We start from the raw sequence: 17,446 nt of genomic DNA on the forward strand, positions 1-17,446 counted from the left end.
ATCAAATGAAAATATTAATTAGAGATAAAATTATTTAAAATTGATTTAATTATGTAATTATTTTTGTCATTTTAAATATTAAAATTTTATTATATCCTTTTAATATATTAAATAAATATAATATATTTAAATATTATCTTATTTACTAATATTATTTTTAAAAGTAATATTAATAATATAAAAAGTATAAATAAAATGAAAAAAAATAAAATTATATATACGTACTACATAAAATTACATGTATATATAATAAATATATGTTAATATATTATAATTTACTTTATAATAGTAATTACTTATTATAGTATTAAGAAAATAATTATTAAATAATTTATAGCTCACATATGTATAATTGAGGAATTAATAATTTAATTATAATTTAAAATAATTGAATAACTAATTAATAAAAAAAATTTAATAAAATTAAATAAATTATATATATATTTGAATTATGTATAACTTATATTATTTTTCATTCTTTTAATTTTTTTTCTAATAATTTTAATTATAAATTAATTAAATCTCCTTAAAATTCTTATAATATTTTAAGATTATTATTATATTATATAAAATGCTTAATTTTTAATTATTATATAATTAAGAAATAACTAAAAATATATTAAACAATATATTACTATATCATATGATGCACTTAATACTAAATTATATGTCTATTATAATTAAAAATTATATAATTAAAAAAAATGAAAAAATATATAATATAATATAGTTTATTAATAATCAATTTTAAAGTTTAAACAGTAATTTAAGTATGATTTTCCATTAAATTAATTAACATAAAATTATTTCAAGGATTAAAACTCAAATTATAATTGAAGTATCAAGAGTTTAACTAAATTAAAATTAAAAAACTGAGGAATCGATTTAATATTTTATCAAATTTTAGTTCTGTTTCAGCTTCCAAATAATACCCATAATTAAAATGAAAACTCACATCTTGAGGAAACTATATATTTTGGATATGGTCATAAGAAAGGAGGCCAATGAAATGGGCTAATCGTTACCTTAAGGTTCTACGTTGTACATGGTTCTTGGTGAATTGCAGGATTAGAGAAACATTGAAGCGTTGCTCATGGCAAACTCGGCCTATTTTACTTTCATTATCTTTGTTCCAATAATAATAATAATGTGTTTGTATAACTGCAGAAAACCATCGGTATTGAAATGAGAATTATATTGAATAAAGCTTATTCTTATTATATAATTTAGAATTAATATGGTATTATTTTTCAAATATTCTTAATAAAATAATTTTTTTTTCAATAAATATGTTTATTTGTTTTAATTATACACAAATTATGTCTAATATTTAATTTTAAAAGTTGAGTGCGAGAAAAAGGTAGAAGAGAGAGAGGGGGAGAGAGAGGAAAGAAAAAGAGAGAGCGGGAGAGAAAGGATGGAGAGCGGAGAGAAAGGATAGAGAGGGGCCAGGGAGAAGAGATGGAGGAGAGGAGATGAAGGAGAGAAAAGAGAGAGAGAGTGAAAAGGATACAGGCATTTTAATTAAAAAAAATATATTATTAATTTTGTGAAATTCATTTAAAATTTGATTTTAATTATAATTAATTTTATAGAATTAAATTTCTCAAACTGAAATTTAAATTTATCAAATTAAACATACAAAATATATATAATATTTAATTAAATTTTACAAAATTATAATTTTAAAGTTTTATTTTATTTTAATCGAGTGTATAATTTTATTTTAAAATCGATTTAATCCTTCTGATAAAATTCTTACTACACTGAGAGCACTATATCAAATCAATGAGAGAATACTAAATATAAGTGAGTGCATTACACTCGTGATACATTACAATTAATTATTCATTTATTAAGTGTAAAACATTTAAAATAATTGACACTACCGATCTCTTATTATTAATCTTTCTTAAAATGTAATTTATAGTGTTATCTATGCATGTCCTCTGCACAACTCAGGTATTTTGATTAAGCCTCCCATTTCACCAGTGGAAATAGATCTCTTGGAAGCAGAGGGGATCAAGATTATGTAGCCACGCATGCATAGTATTGTCATTCTGCCCCCTTCAACCCCACTTGGGTGTAAAAGATTTACAGTATCGTATGAATCGACTAATAATATTTCTATCTAGCCAGTGATTGCAATTGTACTTTATTATTCCTTAGCATAATGGCATTACAACTCCATCTTTGGTTGAAATCAAATGTCATCACATCTCAACGATAGAATCTGTAAACACCAAGAATTTGTGTGGTTTATTCAAAATCCCATCTACAACTTTTGTGTTATTTTTGGGCTATAGAACAATTTAAAATTCCTGCAAATTGCAATAGAATTCCCAAGTCTTTAACCATTCTCTAATGAAAACTTCACATGCTTAGTAAATTTTTTGAGTCTTGGTACCCTAAATTGTCTAAAATATGCATATTTTCAATTTTGACATGGCATAAGCAAAACTGTGTGGAATTTTTATTCCAATGACTTGATAATTAGTTTATACTTATCATCTTGAAATTAAACAAAATGTGATAATAAGTTGTCATCCATGTACTAAAATAGAAGTATGCACTCATAAATCTAATCTGCCCCTCAACACATTAAGTATTTATTTGACATTGAAATTGGAGGTAATATATATATATATATATATATATATCATTTTAAATGTTATTAAAAAAATTTGAAAAAAAGTTGTTTAATATTATAAGCATTTGTTAATGGTTTAAAAAAAAATTATAAAAATACTTATACAATAATATAAGTATTATATCACTATAGTTTTGATTATTATATAATTTCATAATACAAATTTTATTATTTAAAGAAATGAAAATCAGTCCATATCAAAATATTATACTAAATACTTACATAAAATTTAGAGGTTCAAGGTAAAAAATTAAATATAAATTCTAAATAAATATATTATATGGGATAACACCATAAGATTAAAAAATAATACTCAACTCAACTCAACTAAGCCTTTATCCTAAAAATTTGCGGTCGGTTATATGGATTCGCTTTCTCCAGTCTAAACGATTTTGGGTTAAATCTTCAGAAATGTATGATGTTTCTAGGTCATGTTGTACTACTCTCTTCCAAGTCAATTTAGGACTATCCCTTTTTTTCTTTCTATCCTCTAACCTAATGTGCTCTACTTGTCTAACTGGAGCCTCCATATGTCTACGCTTCACATGACCAAACCACCTCAATCTCCCTTCTCTCAACTTATCTTCAATTGACACCACTCCTACCTTTTCTCTAATACTTCCATTATGGACTTTATCTAGTCTAGTATGGCCACTCATCCACCTTAACATTCTCATCTCTGCAACTCTTATCTTAGACGCATACGACTCTTTCAGTGCCCAACACTCACTACCATATAACATAGCCAGTCGTATGGCTGTACAGTAAAATTTTCCTTTCAACTTATTGGGAATCTTATGATCATATAAAACTCCCGTGGCACGTCTCCACTTCAACCATCCGGCTTTAATCCTATGGCTAACATCCTCCTCACATCCCCCATCTACTTGAAGGACTGAGCCTAGATATTTAAAGTGATTACTTTGGGACAGTACCACTCCATTCAAACTAACTCCTTCCCTATCACCAGTTTGGCCTTCACTGAACTTGCAATGCATGTATTCTGTCTTCGTTCTACTTAACTTAAAACCCTTTGACTCTAGAGCACTTCTCCAAAGCTCTAGCTTTCTATTGACTCCTTCTCATGTCTCATCTATCAGAACAATATCATCCACAAACATCATGCACCAAGGAATACTCTCTTGTATATGTTTTGTCAATTCATCTAAAACTAATGTAAAAAGGTAAGGGCTTATGGCTAATCCTTGGTGTAATCCAATTGAGATCAGAAAATCTCTTGTGTCCCCTCCCACCGTACGCACAATAGTAGCTGCTCCTTCATACATATCTTTCAACACTTGTATGTACCTAATAGATACCCTCTTTTGTTCTAACACATTCCATAAGACATTTCTTGGAACACTATCATAAGCCTTCTCCAAATCAATAAAAACCATGTGTAGATCTTTCTTCACATCTCTATATTTCTCCATCAAGCTTCTAATGAGAAAAATTGCTTCAATAGTTGAACGACCAAGCATGAAACCAAATTGATTCAGAGAGATAGAAGCATCATGACGTAGTCGATGCTCCACAACTCTCTGCCGCAACTTCATAGTATGGCTCATAAGTTTAATTTCCCTATAGTTTGAGCAACTCTGTATGTCTCCCTTATTTTTAAAAATAGGTACTAAGATACTCCTCCTCCATTCATCAGGCATTTTCTTTGAGTTTAGAATCTTATTAAATAATTTAGTTAACCATGCCACTCCCATATCTCCCAAACACTTTCACACTTCAATTGGTATTTCATCGGGTCCACAGGCTTTACCCACTTTCATTCTCTTAAGTGCTTCCTTTACTTCTAAAGATCTAATCCTTCTAGTATAATTCACATTCTTTTCTATTATTCTATAATCTATATTCACGTTATTACCATTTTGACTATTATTAAAGAGATCATTAAAATAATTTTTCCATCTTTCTTTAATGTCCTCATCTTTTACCAACGTTTTTCCTTCTTTATCCTTAATGCACATAACTTGATTTAGATCTTGACATTTCCTTTCTCTCCTCCTTTCTAATCTATAAATATCTTTCTCCCCTTCTTTAGTTCCAAGTTTCTCATATAACTTTTCAAAGGCCTGTGCTCTTGCTTGACTAACTGTCTTTTTTATCTCTTTCTTTGCTATCTTGTACTGTTCATATGCCTCATTATTATCACATTTAGGTAATTTCTTATACTATTCTCTTTTTCTCTTCACTGCCTTTTGTACTTCCTCATTCCACCACCATCTCTCTTTTGAGGGTGGTCCATGTCCTTTAGACTCTCCAATTACTTTTCTAGCTACTTCTCTAATCTTTGATGCCATCTGTATCCACATATCATTGGCCTCCATATCCAGCTTCCATAATTTGGACTCGAAAAGCTCATTTTTGAACTTCACTTACTTTACTCCTCTGAACTCCCACCACTTTGTTCGAGCTACACTATTTCTTCTGACCTTACTTGACTTGTTCCTAAACTTGACATCCAAGACCACCAACTGATGTTGACTTGTTAAAGCCTCTCCTGGAATGATCTTGCAATCCTTGCATAGAGCTCTATTTGTCTTCCTGTTTAAGAGAAAGTCGATTTGGCTTCTATGTTGCCCACTTTTGAAAGTCACTAAATGTGACTCTCTTTTTATAAAGTAGGTATTTGCTATTATTAGGTCGTATGCCACAGCAAAATCCAGGATGCTTTTTCCCTCCTCATTTTGACTTCGAAAACCAAAACCTCCATGAACATTCTCATAACCTTGTCTATCACTTTCTACATGTCCATTCAAATCTCCACCAATGAAAACATTCTCTTCATTTAGTATGCTTTGCATTAAATCATCCATATCTTCCCAAAATCTTTATTTACTCTCACTGTCTAGTCCTATTTGTGGGGCATAAGCATTAACTATATTTATTGTTTCTCCTTCTAGTACTAGCTTTACTAGTATAATTCTATCTCCTACTCTTTTCACAGTTATTACTGCGTCTTTCAATGTCTTGTCTATGATTATGCCCACTCCGTTCTTATTTTTCTCATTTCCGGTAAACCACAGTTTGTACCCTGAATTACCCACTTCCTTACTTTTCTCTCCTACCCATTTAGTCTCCTGAATGCAAGCAATATTCACCCTTCTCCTTTCCAAGGTATCCACAAGCTCCATTAATTTTCCTGTAAGTGATCCAATATTTTAAGTACCAACCCTGATCCTCCTCCTAACCTGCTCCTTCCTAATTGGTCTCTTTCTATAATATCTTCTATTATTTTCTATGTCTATCTTGTGTTCTGTTCCACTATCTGTTCTACTATCTGTTCTATGAACTAACTTCTTTACCCACACTTGTCCATAATGTGGGATCCCTTGCTCACTTAACACTACACTCGAGCGCCGGCATGGCGCGTCGCTTTCGGTGAATGCCCTACACCCTTACATATTTCTCACTACACCCGGGCTCCGATGTAGCACGTCGTTAGTAGAGGACGCCCCAACGTTTATATCATTTGAATCCATATTATAAGGTGTGATGAAATTTTTATGCTGGTTGTCACCTACTGCAACCCTCCTCCTTTATCCGGGCTTGAGACCGGCTAAGCGCAAACTACTTAGGCGGAGTTAAGATTAAAAAATAATAATCATTAAAAATAAAAAGACGTTAAAAATAAGCACGAGTAAAACAATAAAATAAAAATATTAGATAAAAATAAATATACATTTAAGTTAACCAATTTAAAATTTGTATAAAAAATGAAACCAATAATTTTATATACTTGTACAGATACATAAAGGAGAGAACTCAACTCAACTCACCTAAGCATTTATCTCAAAAATTTGGAGTCGGCTATATGGATTCTCTTTCTCCACTTTAAATAATTTTGGGTTAAATCCTCAGAAATGTGTAATGCTTCTAAATCATGTTGTGCTACTTTCCTCAAAATCAGTTTAGGTCTACCGCTTCTTTTATTTCTATCCTCTGACCTAATGTGCTCTACTTGTCTAACTGAAGCCTTCATATGTCTACGCTTCACATGACCAACCACCTCAATCTCCCTTCTCTCAACTTAGTCTCAATTGGCACCACTCCTACCTTTTCTCTAATACTCTCATTACGGATTTTATCTAATCTAGTATGGCCATTCATCCACCTTAACATTCTCATCTCCGCAACTCTTATCTTAGATACATACAACTCATTCAGTATCCAACACTCACTACCATATAACATAGCAGGTCATATGGCTGTGCGGCAAAATTTTTTTTTTAACTTATTGAGAATCTTGCGATCACATAAAACTTCCGTGACACGTATTCATTTCAGCCATCCTGCTTTAATCCTATGACTAACATCCTCCTCACATCCTCCATCTACTTGAAGGACTGAGTTGAAATATTTAAAGTGATTACTTTGGGACAGTACCACTCCATCCAAACTAACTCCTTCTCTATCACTAGTTCGGCCTTCACTGAGCTTGCAATACATGTATTCTGTCTTCGTTCTACTTAACTTAAAGCCCTTTGACTCTATAGTACTTTTCTAAAGCTCTAACTTTCTATTGACTCATTCTCGCGTCTATCCATCAGAACTATATCTTCCACAAACATCATGCATAAAGAGATACTATCTTGTATATGTTTCGTCAATTCATCTAAAACTAATGTAAAAAGGTAAGGGTTTACAGCTGAACCTTTGTGTTATTCAACTGAGATAGGAAAATTTCTTGTGTTCCCTCCCATTGTGTGCACAATAGTTGTTTCTCCTTTATATATATGTTTCAATACTTGTATGTACCTAATAGATACCCTCTTTTGTTCTAACACCCTCCATAAGACATCTCCTGGAATACTATCATAAGCCTTGTCCAAATTGATAAAAACAAGTGTAGATCTTTTTTGTTATATCTCTATATTTCTCCATCAAGCTTCTAATGAGAAAGATCGCTTCTATAGTTGAACGAATGGGCGTGAAGCCAAATTAATTGGAAGAGATAGAAGCATTATGACGTAGTCGATGTATATAAAAGAGAGAAGTTAAAAAATATTTATATTGTACACATAAAAAAAAAAGAAAGAAAAATACAAACAAAAAAAATCATATTTGATTTTAGATTATATAATAGAAAATTATTAAATTAACTTTTATTTATTTTTAATTTGTGAATATAAATTTTATAAAATTAATTTTTAATTTAATTTTTGTAGATGACAACTACAACTATGTTCAATTTAAATCATAATAAATTTAAGAGAGCAATTAATGAAAATTTAAAATTACTATGCATATTTAAAATTTTTTTATAAATTTTTAGAAGAAAAAAATTATTACACCAATTAAAAATATTTTATAAATAGTTGAGGGTCCCCTTGCGACCCCAGTTTCACACCCCTGTTCCCCGTAATGTTGAACAAACTTTAAATTTAAAATATTTATATTTTGAAAAAAAATAAAATCGGAGTCAATTTCGATAATAATAATAATAATAATAATAATAATAATAATAATAATAATAATAGCTAGAATATTAGTAGAAAATAAATTATAATTTAATAGTCACATAATTTAAAAAATAAATTAATTAAATAAATAAAACCTTCAAAACGACAAAGTACAAATCTCAATGGCCCCTCATCTCTTAAAACCCCAACCTCATTTTCCTTGTCCTTTCTTGTTTTAAATAAGATATAAGGCCCAAATCCACATGACAAATTTGCCCTACCGTAACTACAATTTCAATGAAATAGATAGGGTCAATCTAGACTTTTCATCATCACATAACTTCTAGACGCGGCCCTACGGCTCATTCAACTGTCCATCTCTTTCTCTGAAGGTCTCAACAACGAAAGTTAGTGACGTAATCGTTTTTTAATCTTTAAAACATATGGGCACCGCCACGTATGCCAATGCCAGAACTCGATATCAGGCGGAACCGAGAAGACTTTGCCCTTCAGCTTTCTCTAGATTTCTGCTGTTTTTTTCTTCTGACCTGAAATCTTGAAACTCATTCTGGAAATAGCTCGATTGAGTCGAAGAGATGGAAAAGAAAAGCAAAAGAAGAAGGGTACTACTGTCATCTTCAGTGATGGCTTTCTTCTTTATTGTATTGGTTGCAAATTTCCAGGGCTCTTTCTCTGCTGCTAGTCAAACACCCAAACCCAGCAAGAAAAAGTCAACCCAGCCTACTAGTTTTGGCTCCTCTCTTCTTCTTCCTGTTGCTGGAAATGTTTATCCTCTTGGGTATATCTTTGATTACTGGAAATACAGTTTTAATCTTTTCTTTTTCTTCTTTCTTTAATCTTGGTTCAATATGGATTCTTCTGTGATTCTTTTTGTTTCTTTATCGTTTCTAGTTGTTTGTTTGATTAGCTTTGATTTGTTTCAATTAGTTTGCAACTGAATCACATCTTTTTCATTATTTTTTCCAACATTTAGGAGTCTTTTTTTCTAAAATTAATTAAATTAATACTTGTGATGTGTTGCATTAACAGTATTTTTTTAGAACATTTCCTCACTCGCATATGCAATTTCATGGATTATTCTGGTAGAGAACAATACCCATTTTTCTATGTTGTTTAGTTTCTTTGACAAATTATTTCTTCCCATTTGCCAAAAAATAATTTTCTCTTTGGTTCTTTCAGTGGATAACACAGAATTTATTAGAGAGGGAAAACAAGCAAATAATTAGAGTAAAAGATATCGTCCTCTAAGCAAAACAAGATAACGTTTTATTAGGCCTTTGCATTATCTTTTGAAGAACTGCTAATTAGACGTACAATTAGCCAAAAGGAAAAAGATTCTAGTGGAAAAGGACTAAGTGAATGCACATCTTACAGGAAAATAAAATTACCCCAGAATCTATCTAAGCCAAGTTTGGAGATCTAAAATAACAGTGACACAATAATAATAATTTTCTGAGTTGCTTCATGTTGAGTGAAGCTGTGGCTGTCATTTCATAATTTCACTCATTGTGGCCTCTAGATAAATTCATGGATTAAGTTTTTGATATTGTAAGTTTGGATGTTGATCCTTTATTTAAATCTCTCAGTTTTCCCCATTATGTGGACTAAATGTAATTCTTTTTTTTAAAGGGATTGAAAGTAGGATACTGAAGTGGAATAATTTACAATTCCCACCAAACCCCTCCTAACACCCCCCCCCCCCCCCACTCTTAATTTTCAGGTACTATTCTGTGTCCCTCAATATAGGCAATCCCCCCAAGCTTTTCGAATTAGATATTGATACTGGCAGTGACCTCACTTGGCTCCAATGTGATGCACCTTGCACTGGTTGTACACAGGTAAATGTTCTAGATAAGAATAATAACACTTTTAATAGATTCTCTCCATGGCCTTAATTACCTACTGTACTTGTATATGCTCATGTATGCAGCCTCTTGATCGCCTTTACAAGCCAAAAAACAATGTAGTGCCTTGTGCTGACCCCTTATGCAGCGCCATCCACTCAGGAGGAAAGTTTCAGTGTGAGTCTTCTAATGATCAATGTGATTATGAGGTCCAGTATGCTGATGATGGTTCATCTCTTGGGGTGCTGGTCTTAGACTACTTTCCCCTAAGATTAATGAATGGCTCTCTCCTCAGACCTCTAATGGCCTTTGGGTAGGTATCAGAGTTTCTGTATTTGATTCTGATGAAAATCTTGTCATATCATCACTCAGCTTAAAAGAATAAAGCAAATTAGATTACTCAGCAGACCAGTTTATTCAATTTCAGAAAACATGAAATGAAAGCTTGAATGTTGTTATGTTTGTAGTTCTTTGATCAAATTGCCTAGTGACATGTATATAATGAATGATGATCATCTTGCCTGTAGGTGTGGATATGATCAAAAGAATCCAGGCTCACTCCCACCACCTCCCACATCAGGGGTCCTTGGCCTTGGCAATGGCAAAACAAGCTTTGTTTCACAACTGCAGGACCTGGGTGTAATAAAGAATGTGATAGGACACTGTTTGAGTAGGCTGGGGGGAGGATTTTTATTTTTTGGAGATCATCTTGTCCCTTCTTCGGGAATCAGTTGGACACCAATGACCCGCAGTTCATTGGAGTAAGAGCTCTGTACAATGTGCTTTCACATGTTTGCATTATATAGTATATAATCACCTTTCTTTCATGCATATAATTCATCTAAAATGGATTTCCTGCTTGATGTTCTTATTCAGCAAACACTACACATCAGGACCAGCAGAACTTCTTTTTGGTGGAAAGTCCACTGGCATAAAGGGACTAGAATTGATTTTTGACAGTGGGAGCTCTTATACTTACTTCAGTGCCCAAATTTACCAAAGCACACTTAATTTGGTGAGATATGAATAAGCTTGAGTATTTCCCTCCAGTCACAAACTTAGATCTGGATAGAAATTCTTTTGCAAGAAAAATAACTTATTTATGTCTCAGATTAGGAAAGATCTATCTGGAAAGCCATTAAAAGATGCACCAGAGGAGAAGGCCCTCTCAATCTGCTGGAAAGGTGCAAAACCCTTCAAATCTGTTAGTGATGTCAAGAGCTACTTCACGCCCTTAGCACTAAGCTTTACAAAATCTAAGAATGTTCAGCTGCAATTACCACCTGAAGATTATCTTATTGTCACGGTGAGGACCCATAGAAATTCATGTTACCTGCACTTAGTAAGCGTGCAGAACATGAAAATCCTTTATTTGTTCCCTTTAGTCAACAAATATCTAAAAAGTAACAACCTCTTCTCTTTCAGAAAAATGGAAATGTGTGCTTGGGGATTCTTAATGGCAGTGAAGTTGGACTGGAAAACTTTGAAGTGATTGGAGGTAAGAGATCCAAGCAGAGACAAAATGAAGTTTTTCTTTCGTTAATTATGATCTAACATCCACCTTTAAACACATTTGCTGTTCAGACATTTTTTTCCAAGATAAACTGGTGATATATGACAATGGTAATCATCAGATCGGCTGGGTTCCTGCAAATTGTGACAGACTTCCCAAGTCCTGAGCCATTCTCTAGTAATATTCTTCCTTTGATGCAATTTTGCTGGAGGGCTTTCTCACTGGGATTTTTTTTTTGCTCATGTTTATTGACAGTGTGGACCGTGATTATAATGAATGTGTTTGTCAGCCTTATGCTACTAATTACGTTATCCTAGAAGGGCATTGTCCATCGCCATAAGCTACTGTGAAGACCATTATCAACACAAAACATTGCACCAAGATATATAAGGCAAAAATAAATAGCTTGTTGGCATTATACGTAGTACATAATACATTTGTTCATTCACCTACGTTTACAAATGTTGTTCTTTCTTCTTCTTCACAATACATGTAATGGGTTTATCCCACATGCATGGCATAAGGTTCTGATATTTTGACGTAGAAGAAAATAGAAAAATATGAAGAGTTGGACTTTAGAATGAGTTTTTTTTTTTTTTTTTTTTATGCAATAATATCCAACAAATTTTAAAGGTTTTTTTTATATAAAAATATATCAAAAATTAAATTCTATACACAAAAACTCACTTATAATATTTTTCTATTGCAATTAAATGTATAACTTTAATATTATAGGTTTTTGTTAGAAAATAAAATATAGTGTTTTCATTAAATAGAGATAAAATATTAATTTGAAATATAAAATTTCTTAATATTATAATTTTACATAAAAAAATTTAAAATAAATTATTTATAAAAAATATAATAATAATTATCTTAATTTAAAGGGTTGATTATATTGACAAAACATTTGATTTGCTCATTCGGTAGGGAGCATGTTTTTAAAAAAGAGACATTCAGATCTATAAATATAATAAAGTTAAATACAAATTTATTTTCAAAGGGTATAAATTCAAAGATTATTAAATAAAATTAAAAAAAAATATAACTACCAGTGAAAATATTCATAAATGGCCACTAAAAAAAAATCACAGGAAAAAGAGAGACCGTTAGAATATTATAAGTATGGGTTAAAAGCAATACTTATAATTCATAAAATTAAATTTACTTTATAAAATTAAAATTATTTAAAATTTTTTCATATCTAATAGATCACAAAATATAATCTATTAATTCTTGATCTTTTACATTAAAAGATAGATCGCTAGATGACTTGAAATATTAATTCCATGGTATATATATTTTAAGTATAAACCAAAACTTACAGCTTGTAATTAAGTAGAAAATAATGATAATTAATTTTAATTAATTATAAGATTTTATTAATTTGAATATTAGCTAAGTAGTTTCTATAATTATTTTATTCAATAAACTTTAATTTAATTGTACTGGAGTTATTAAAAAAATAATAACATATATAAATATAATATTTCTTTATAAATTAATGTAATACGACATTATATTAAATTAATAATTAAATTATTAATTTTTTAATAAAAAATATAATATCATTGTATTTCATAAAGTAATATTATTTATTGTTAATTTAATAATTTTTTTATAAAATAAATACTTCACAAAAAATACATCACTCAACATAAAATTTATAAAATAAAATATATAAATTTTTATTTTTTTTAACAAAATGAGCGTAGAAACTACTGCATTATTTATATTTAAAATTTTCTTCACAAGGTTCACAATGAGACCAATGTAGGTATGGGCTGGGCCATAAAACTCCAATTGGACCAAAATCGAATGAACAAAAGGCCTGCATTCACCGTTAGGCACCCGCCTCAAAATCAGCTTGGCGCCATCGAGCACTGGCATATCTCATACTCGGTGCTCTTGCAGCTTCTCAAAGCTCTGTCGAGGAACCCTGAACTGAATTCGCCGGCTAGACGGATAGCCAGAGTGTGTGAAAAGATGACAGAGGTGGTATCTCTTATGGACATTGACGAAGATGAGAACCAGAACCAGAATCAAAACCATTCCTCGAAACCAAACAAGGGAAAAAACGTCGTCGTAGCCGGCACGCCGCCTGATGCTAAGGCCACTCCCTGGGTGGAGAAGTATCGCCCTCAGTCACTCGCTGATGTAGCTGCTCATCGCGACATTGTCGATACTAGTAATCATCTTCGCTCTTCTTTTCCTCTAGGGTTTTCACTGTATGTGTTTGTGTTTATATGTGCGTGCTTATTAAGCTAATCCAATTCTTCAATCACTTAATAACAAGTTTCAGAAGTGGAAATTAAAAGAATCCGAACTTGTTTTGGGAATTTTGTTATTTTATATTCCGCATTTGTTCACACCCACCCACACCCTTCTCTCTCCCCCCTCCTCTCCCCTCTCCCCCCCCCCCCCAACACTTGTCTGGTGAATGTGCGTGTCTATTTCTGGGTTTTTTTTCCCTCTTATTTTCTCCTGGTTGGCTCCCAAGAAACTTGAGATTAAAAAGTTTTGATCTTGACACTTTTGAGTGTTTGATGATTTGGATGTTGCTTACCCAATAAATGACGAACAGTAAACAATGGTACATTGTAGTTGAATATTCCAACCAAGAGATGATTGAAAATTGCTGTTTTCTATTCTGTGTTATAATGTCTTTCCAGTAATATCAGAATCTTTTATTTTGTTTGGCATGGATAGTTGATAGGCTCACCAGTGAAAACAGATTGCCCCATCTCCTATTGTATGGCCCTCCTGGCACTGGAAAAACTTCAACTATTCTTGCTGTGGCGCGCAAACTGTATGGGACACAGTACCAGAATATGATTTTGGAGCTGAATGCATCAGATGACAGGGGAATTGATGTAGTGCGACAGCAGATACAAGATTTTGCTAGCACTCAGAGCTTCTCATTTGGGTAACCTTTTATTATGTTGCTCTACAATGTGTTTTTTGAAGCTTTAAATGATTTCAGAACATGTAGCGGGAGAAAATCTTTGATAAGTTCTTCAATTTTATGGTCACATTCACAAATGAATTGGACAATTTCCCTTGTCATAATAGTGATAATGCATTATATGTGATTATTTTAGTGCTTTTATTCTCACTTCATATCTAACAGAGAAATAGTTTATTTTTGCTTTCATTTTTCTGAATGTGTTGCACGAGGTACATTGGTTTTAGGCCTGAAAAGTACTGCTCAGTGGCTCTTTATGATTATAGCTGATTACTAGAGAGTATAATATTTACAGGGCAAAGTCATCTGTAAAGTTGGTCTTACTAGATGAGGCAGATGCCATGACAAAGGATGCCCAATTTGCCTTGCGTAGAGGTACTGACTGTTACTCACCACAGTTTTTTGGGTCTCCCATCTCCTTGTTATTTCTTGTAGACTGATGTATATTCTGCTTATTGTTGGTGTAGTGATTGAGAAATACACCAAGAACACTCGGTTTGCACTCATCTGCAATCATGTGAACAAAATTATTCCAGCACTGCAATCTAGATGTACGCGATTTCGATTTGCTCCTCTGGATCCTATACATGTTACTGAACGACTCAAACATGTTATAGAGGCCGAAGGGTTAGCGCTTATTCTCATTTTATGGAGTTCTATATATATTTTTTCTGTGTAAACTGGACGATGCCATTGGTTTATGCCAGATTCTCACATGTATTTATATTTTAAGCGCCAATATCATTTCCCAAATTCTAAAGAATTAGCAAAGCATCTCTAGTACATCCTTAACCTCTTATTTCAAAATCACCATAGATGGATGGATATCTTCTTTTATTTGGGAAGCCTTTTCTATAGTTAAATAACAAAGTTGTATTTGCTTTTGTGAAGTTTTTTTTTTTTTTTGAAGAATGAAAGATACATAACTTTAGTTATGATTCCACATTGCTGATCCAATATGTGCATGCTGTTTTCTTCTAACAATTGGACATGCATATAAAAATGTATTTGGACTTGATTGGGATGGCGTTAGAGAAATGGAAGGGAGTCGAAATAAGGGGGGTGTTGTGGAGATTGTTAGCTTACTTGCAGGGAGTCAAACTGGGTTTTCCTTTTGGGGCCGCTTGTGTTGAATAATTTTGAAGAGTTAATGTGAATGATAAAGGAATTGTTTTGAGTTATCCAGGGAAAAAAAAAAAAAATACTGCCTTGCCTTAAAGAAGTGGTGACTGTTTCTATTTGGCTTGATTCTTAGAAATTATTCAGACATTCATTATTTCCTTTGAACATCTCTCTCTCTCCCTCTCTCTCTGAATAGGCTTGATGTACCTGAAAGTGGCTTGCAAGCACTTGTACGACTTAGCAATGGTGATATGAGGAAGGCTTTGAACATATTGCAGGTTCTAATATTATTTACTTTGATGCTTCTTTGTATGTATTTCTGTACAGATGGTTGCGTGACAAAAGGTGACTACTTTCATTTTCCATCATGGCCTATTGTGCGGAATGATCAATGTGATTATGGGAAGTCAACATCGCTGTTTCTGAATTTAGTTTCATGGTTGTACATGCAAATATCAGTATGTTATAGTGTTTTGCATGATGTGTTGTATCAAAGAATTCCCTGATTCCCCTCTTGTTCTTTCTGTCTCTCCATTTAGCATAACTAAGCCTTGAATGTGAAATTTAGCTTTAAGAAGAAGACAATAATCCTTAATGCCAATTACGTTCTGGTTCCTATTGGCCATTTTGTGTTATTGAATTCAGAATGAGATAATCCCTTTTGCTGATCTATGCAGTCGACACACATGGCTTCTCAGCAAATTACTGAAGAAGCTGTATACCTTTGCACTGGAAATCCATTGCCCAGAGACGTTGAGCAAATATCTTACTGGCTTCTGAATGAATCGTTTGCAGAAAGCTTCAAACGTATTCAACAATATGTTATTCATATAATGCAGTTCTTTCATATTAATTATAAAAGTGCTGAATATGATAGGTCTTTCTATTCTTTTATTTGTTTGTACTCATTGCTTTATAGGAATTTCTGACATCAAGATGAGGAAAGGATTGGCATTGGTGGATATTGTGAAAGAAGTGACTATGTAAGTGTTGTGCAATATTTTTGGATATCAACTTAGGAATTTGCATTGATTGACTTAATCTCCACTGAATTGTTCTAACAGGTTTGTTTTTAAGATTAAGATGCCATCAGATGTCAGAGTTCAGTTGATTAATGACATGGCTGATATAGAGTATGTTACCTTGTCTTGCTTTTGTTTTATTTGCATTTTTCCCAAATTATTATGTAAGACGCCAAAAAGGAAAAGAAGTAATAGACTCTTTGAGGTCTTGATTGAATTAATCTGTGGGATTTATAATCTGCAGGTACAGGTTGAGTTTTGGGTGCAATGATAAGTTGCAATTGGGATCACTCATTGCTTCTTTCACTAGGGCTCGATCTGCTCTGGTTGCTGCGGCAAAGTAGTTCTTAAGCTGCTTTTGCTTGTCATTTCACTTCTTGCTGATTTCGGCCCGAAACAGTTGAATGTTTGCTTGTGCAATCAAGTCATCCATGTTTAAGATTGTAAAGTAATCAAGTTTGCAAGTTAAAAGAGCTTTAGCTGATTGAAAGCTTGTAGACTATTTTGGCTTTCCCATATTTTTTAATACAGTTTTTCAGCTTGTAGAGGAATGCCCACTTTGTTAGATGGGGATTTTCTCCTCCCGCTTATGTTCACTTTTTACCACTTTCTCATTCTTCATTATAGTTCTCTCTCAAAACACAAAACTGGAGAACAAAAAATGAATATCAAGGCACAAAGAAAGCGAACGGGGAAAAGATGCTCTTGGGAAGAAATCCTTCGAAATTCAAGGGACCAATTCACATTTCGGTCCAACTTTCTTTGTTCCACTTAATTATTTCTTTTGCTTCTGATGTAAAATTGTCATGGCAATGCAGAATGCCCTGCTGAGCTGCACAATGAAGCGCAACAAAAATACTTACCAGAGAGGATGCTGTAAACATGTCGGAGAAAA

General features: G+C 32.4%; 2 protein-coding genes across 3 annotated transcripts; both read left to right on the forward strand.

The window, feature by feature from the left end:
• The first annotated feature begins 8,483 nt into the window (after positions 1–8,483).
• Positions 8,484–11,860, forward strand: LOC110655350 (aspartic proteinase Asp1-like). Of its 2 annotated transcripts, XM_058131086.1 has the most exons (9): positions 8,484–8,863; positions 9,806–9,923; positions 10,016–10,242; positions 10,457–10,690; positions 10,806–10,944; positions 11,041–11,235; positions 11,355–11,427; positions 11,514–11,601; positions 11,698–11,860. In XM_058131086.1, exons 1-9 carry the CDS (start codon positions 8,661–8,663, stop codon positions 11,780–11,782), a joined length of 1,362 nt encoding a protein of 453 aa, XP_057987069.1. In that variant the 5' UTR covers positions 8,484–8,660; the 3' UTR covers positions 11,783–11,860. The 2 variants fall into 2 exon arrangements, with proteins under 2 accessions (XP_057987069.1, XP_057987070.1); XM_058131087.1 differs by having other exon boundaries at positions 8,487–8,863; positions 11,514–11,860.
• A 1,334-nt stretch (positions 11,861–13,194) lies between these two features.
• Positions 13,195–17,102, forward strand: LOC110655348 (replication factor C subunit 3). The gene is made up of 9 exons (XM_058131090.1): positions 13,195–13,630; positions 14,152–14,368; positions 14,703–14,782; positions 14,875–15,034; positions 15,726–15,807; positions 16,207–16,336; positions 16,449–16,512; positions 16,594–16,662; positions 16,796–17,102. Exons 1-9 carry the CDS (start codon positions 13,222–13,224, stop codon positions 16,893–16,895), a joined length of 1,311 nt encoding a protein of 436 aa, XP_057987073.1. The 5' UTR covers positions 13,195–13,221; the 3' UTR covers positions 16,896–17,102.
• Positions 17,103–17,446: the final 344 nt, after the last annotated feature.

Source organism: Hevea brasiliensis, chromosome 12 (assembly GCF_030052815.1).
Source record: "Hevea brasiliensis isolate MT/VB/25A 57/8 chromosome 12, ASM3005281v1, whole genome shotgun sequence".
Taxonomy (NCBI): domain Eukaryota; kingdom Viridiplantae; phylum Streptophyta; class Magnoliopsida; order Malpighiales; family Euphorbiaceae; genus Hevea; species Hevea brasiliensis.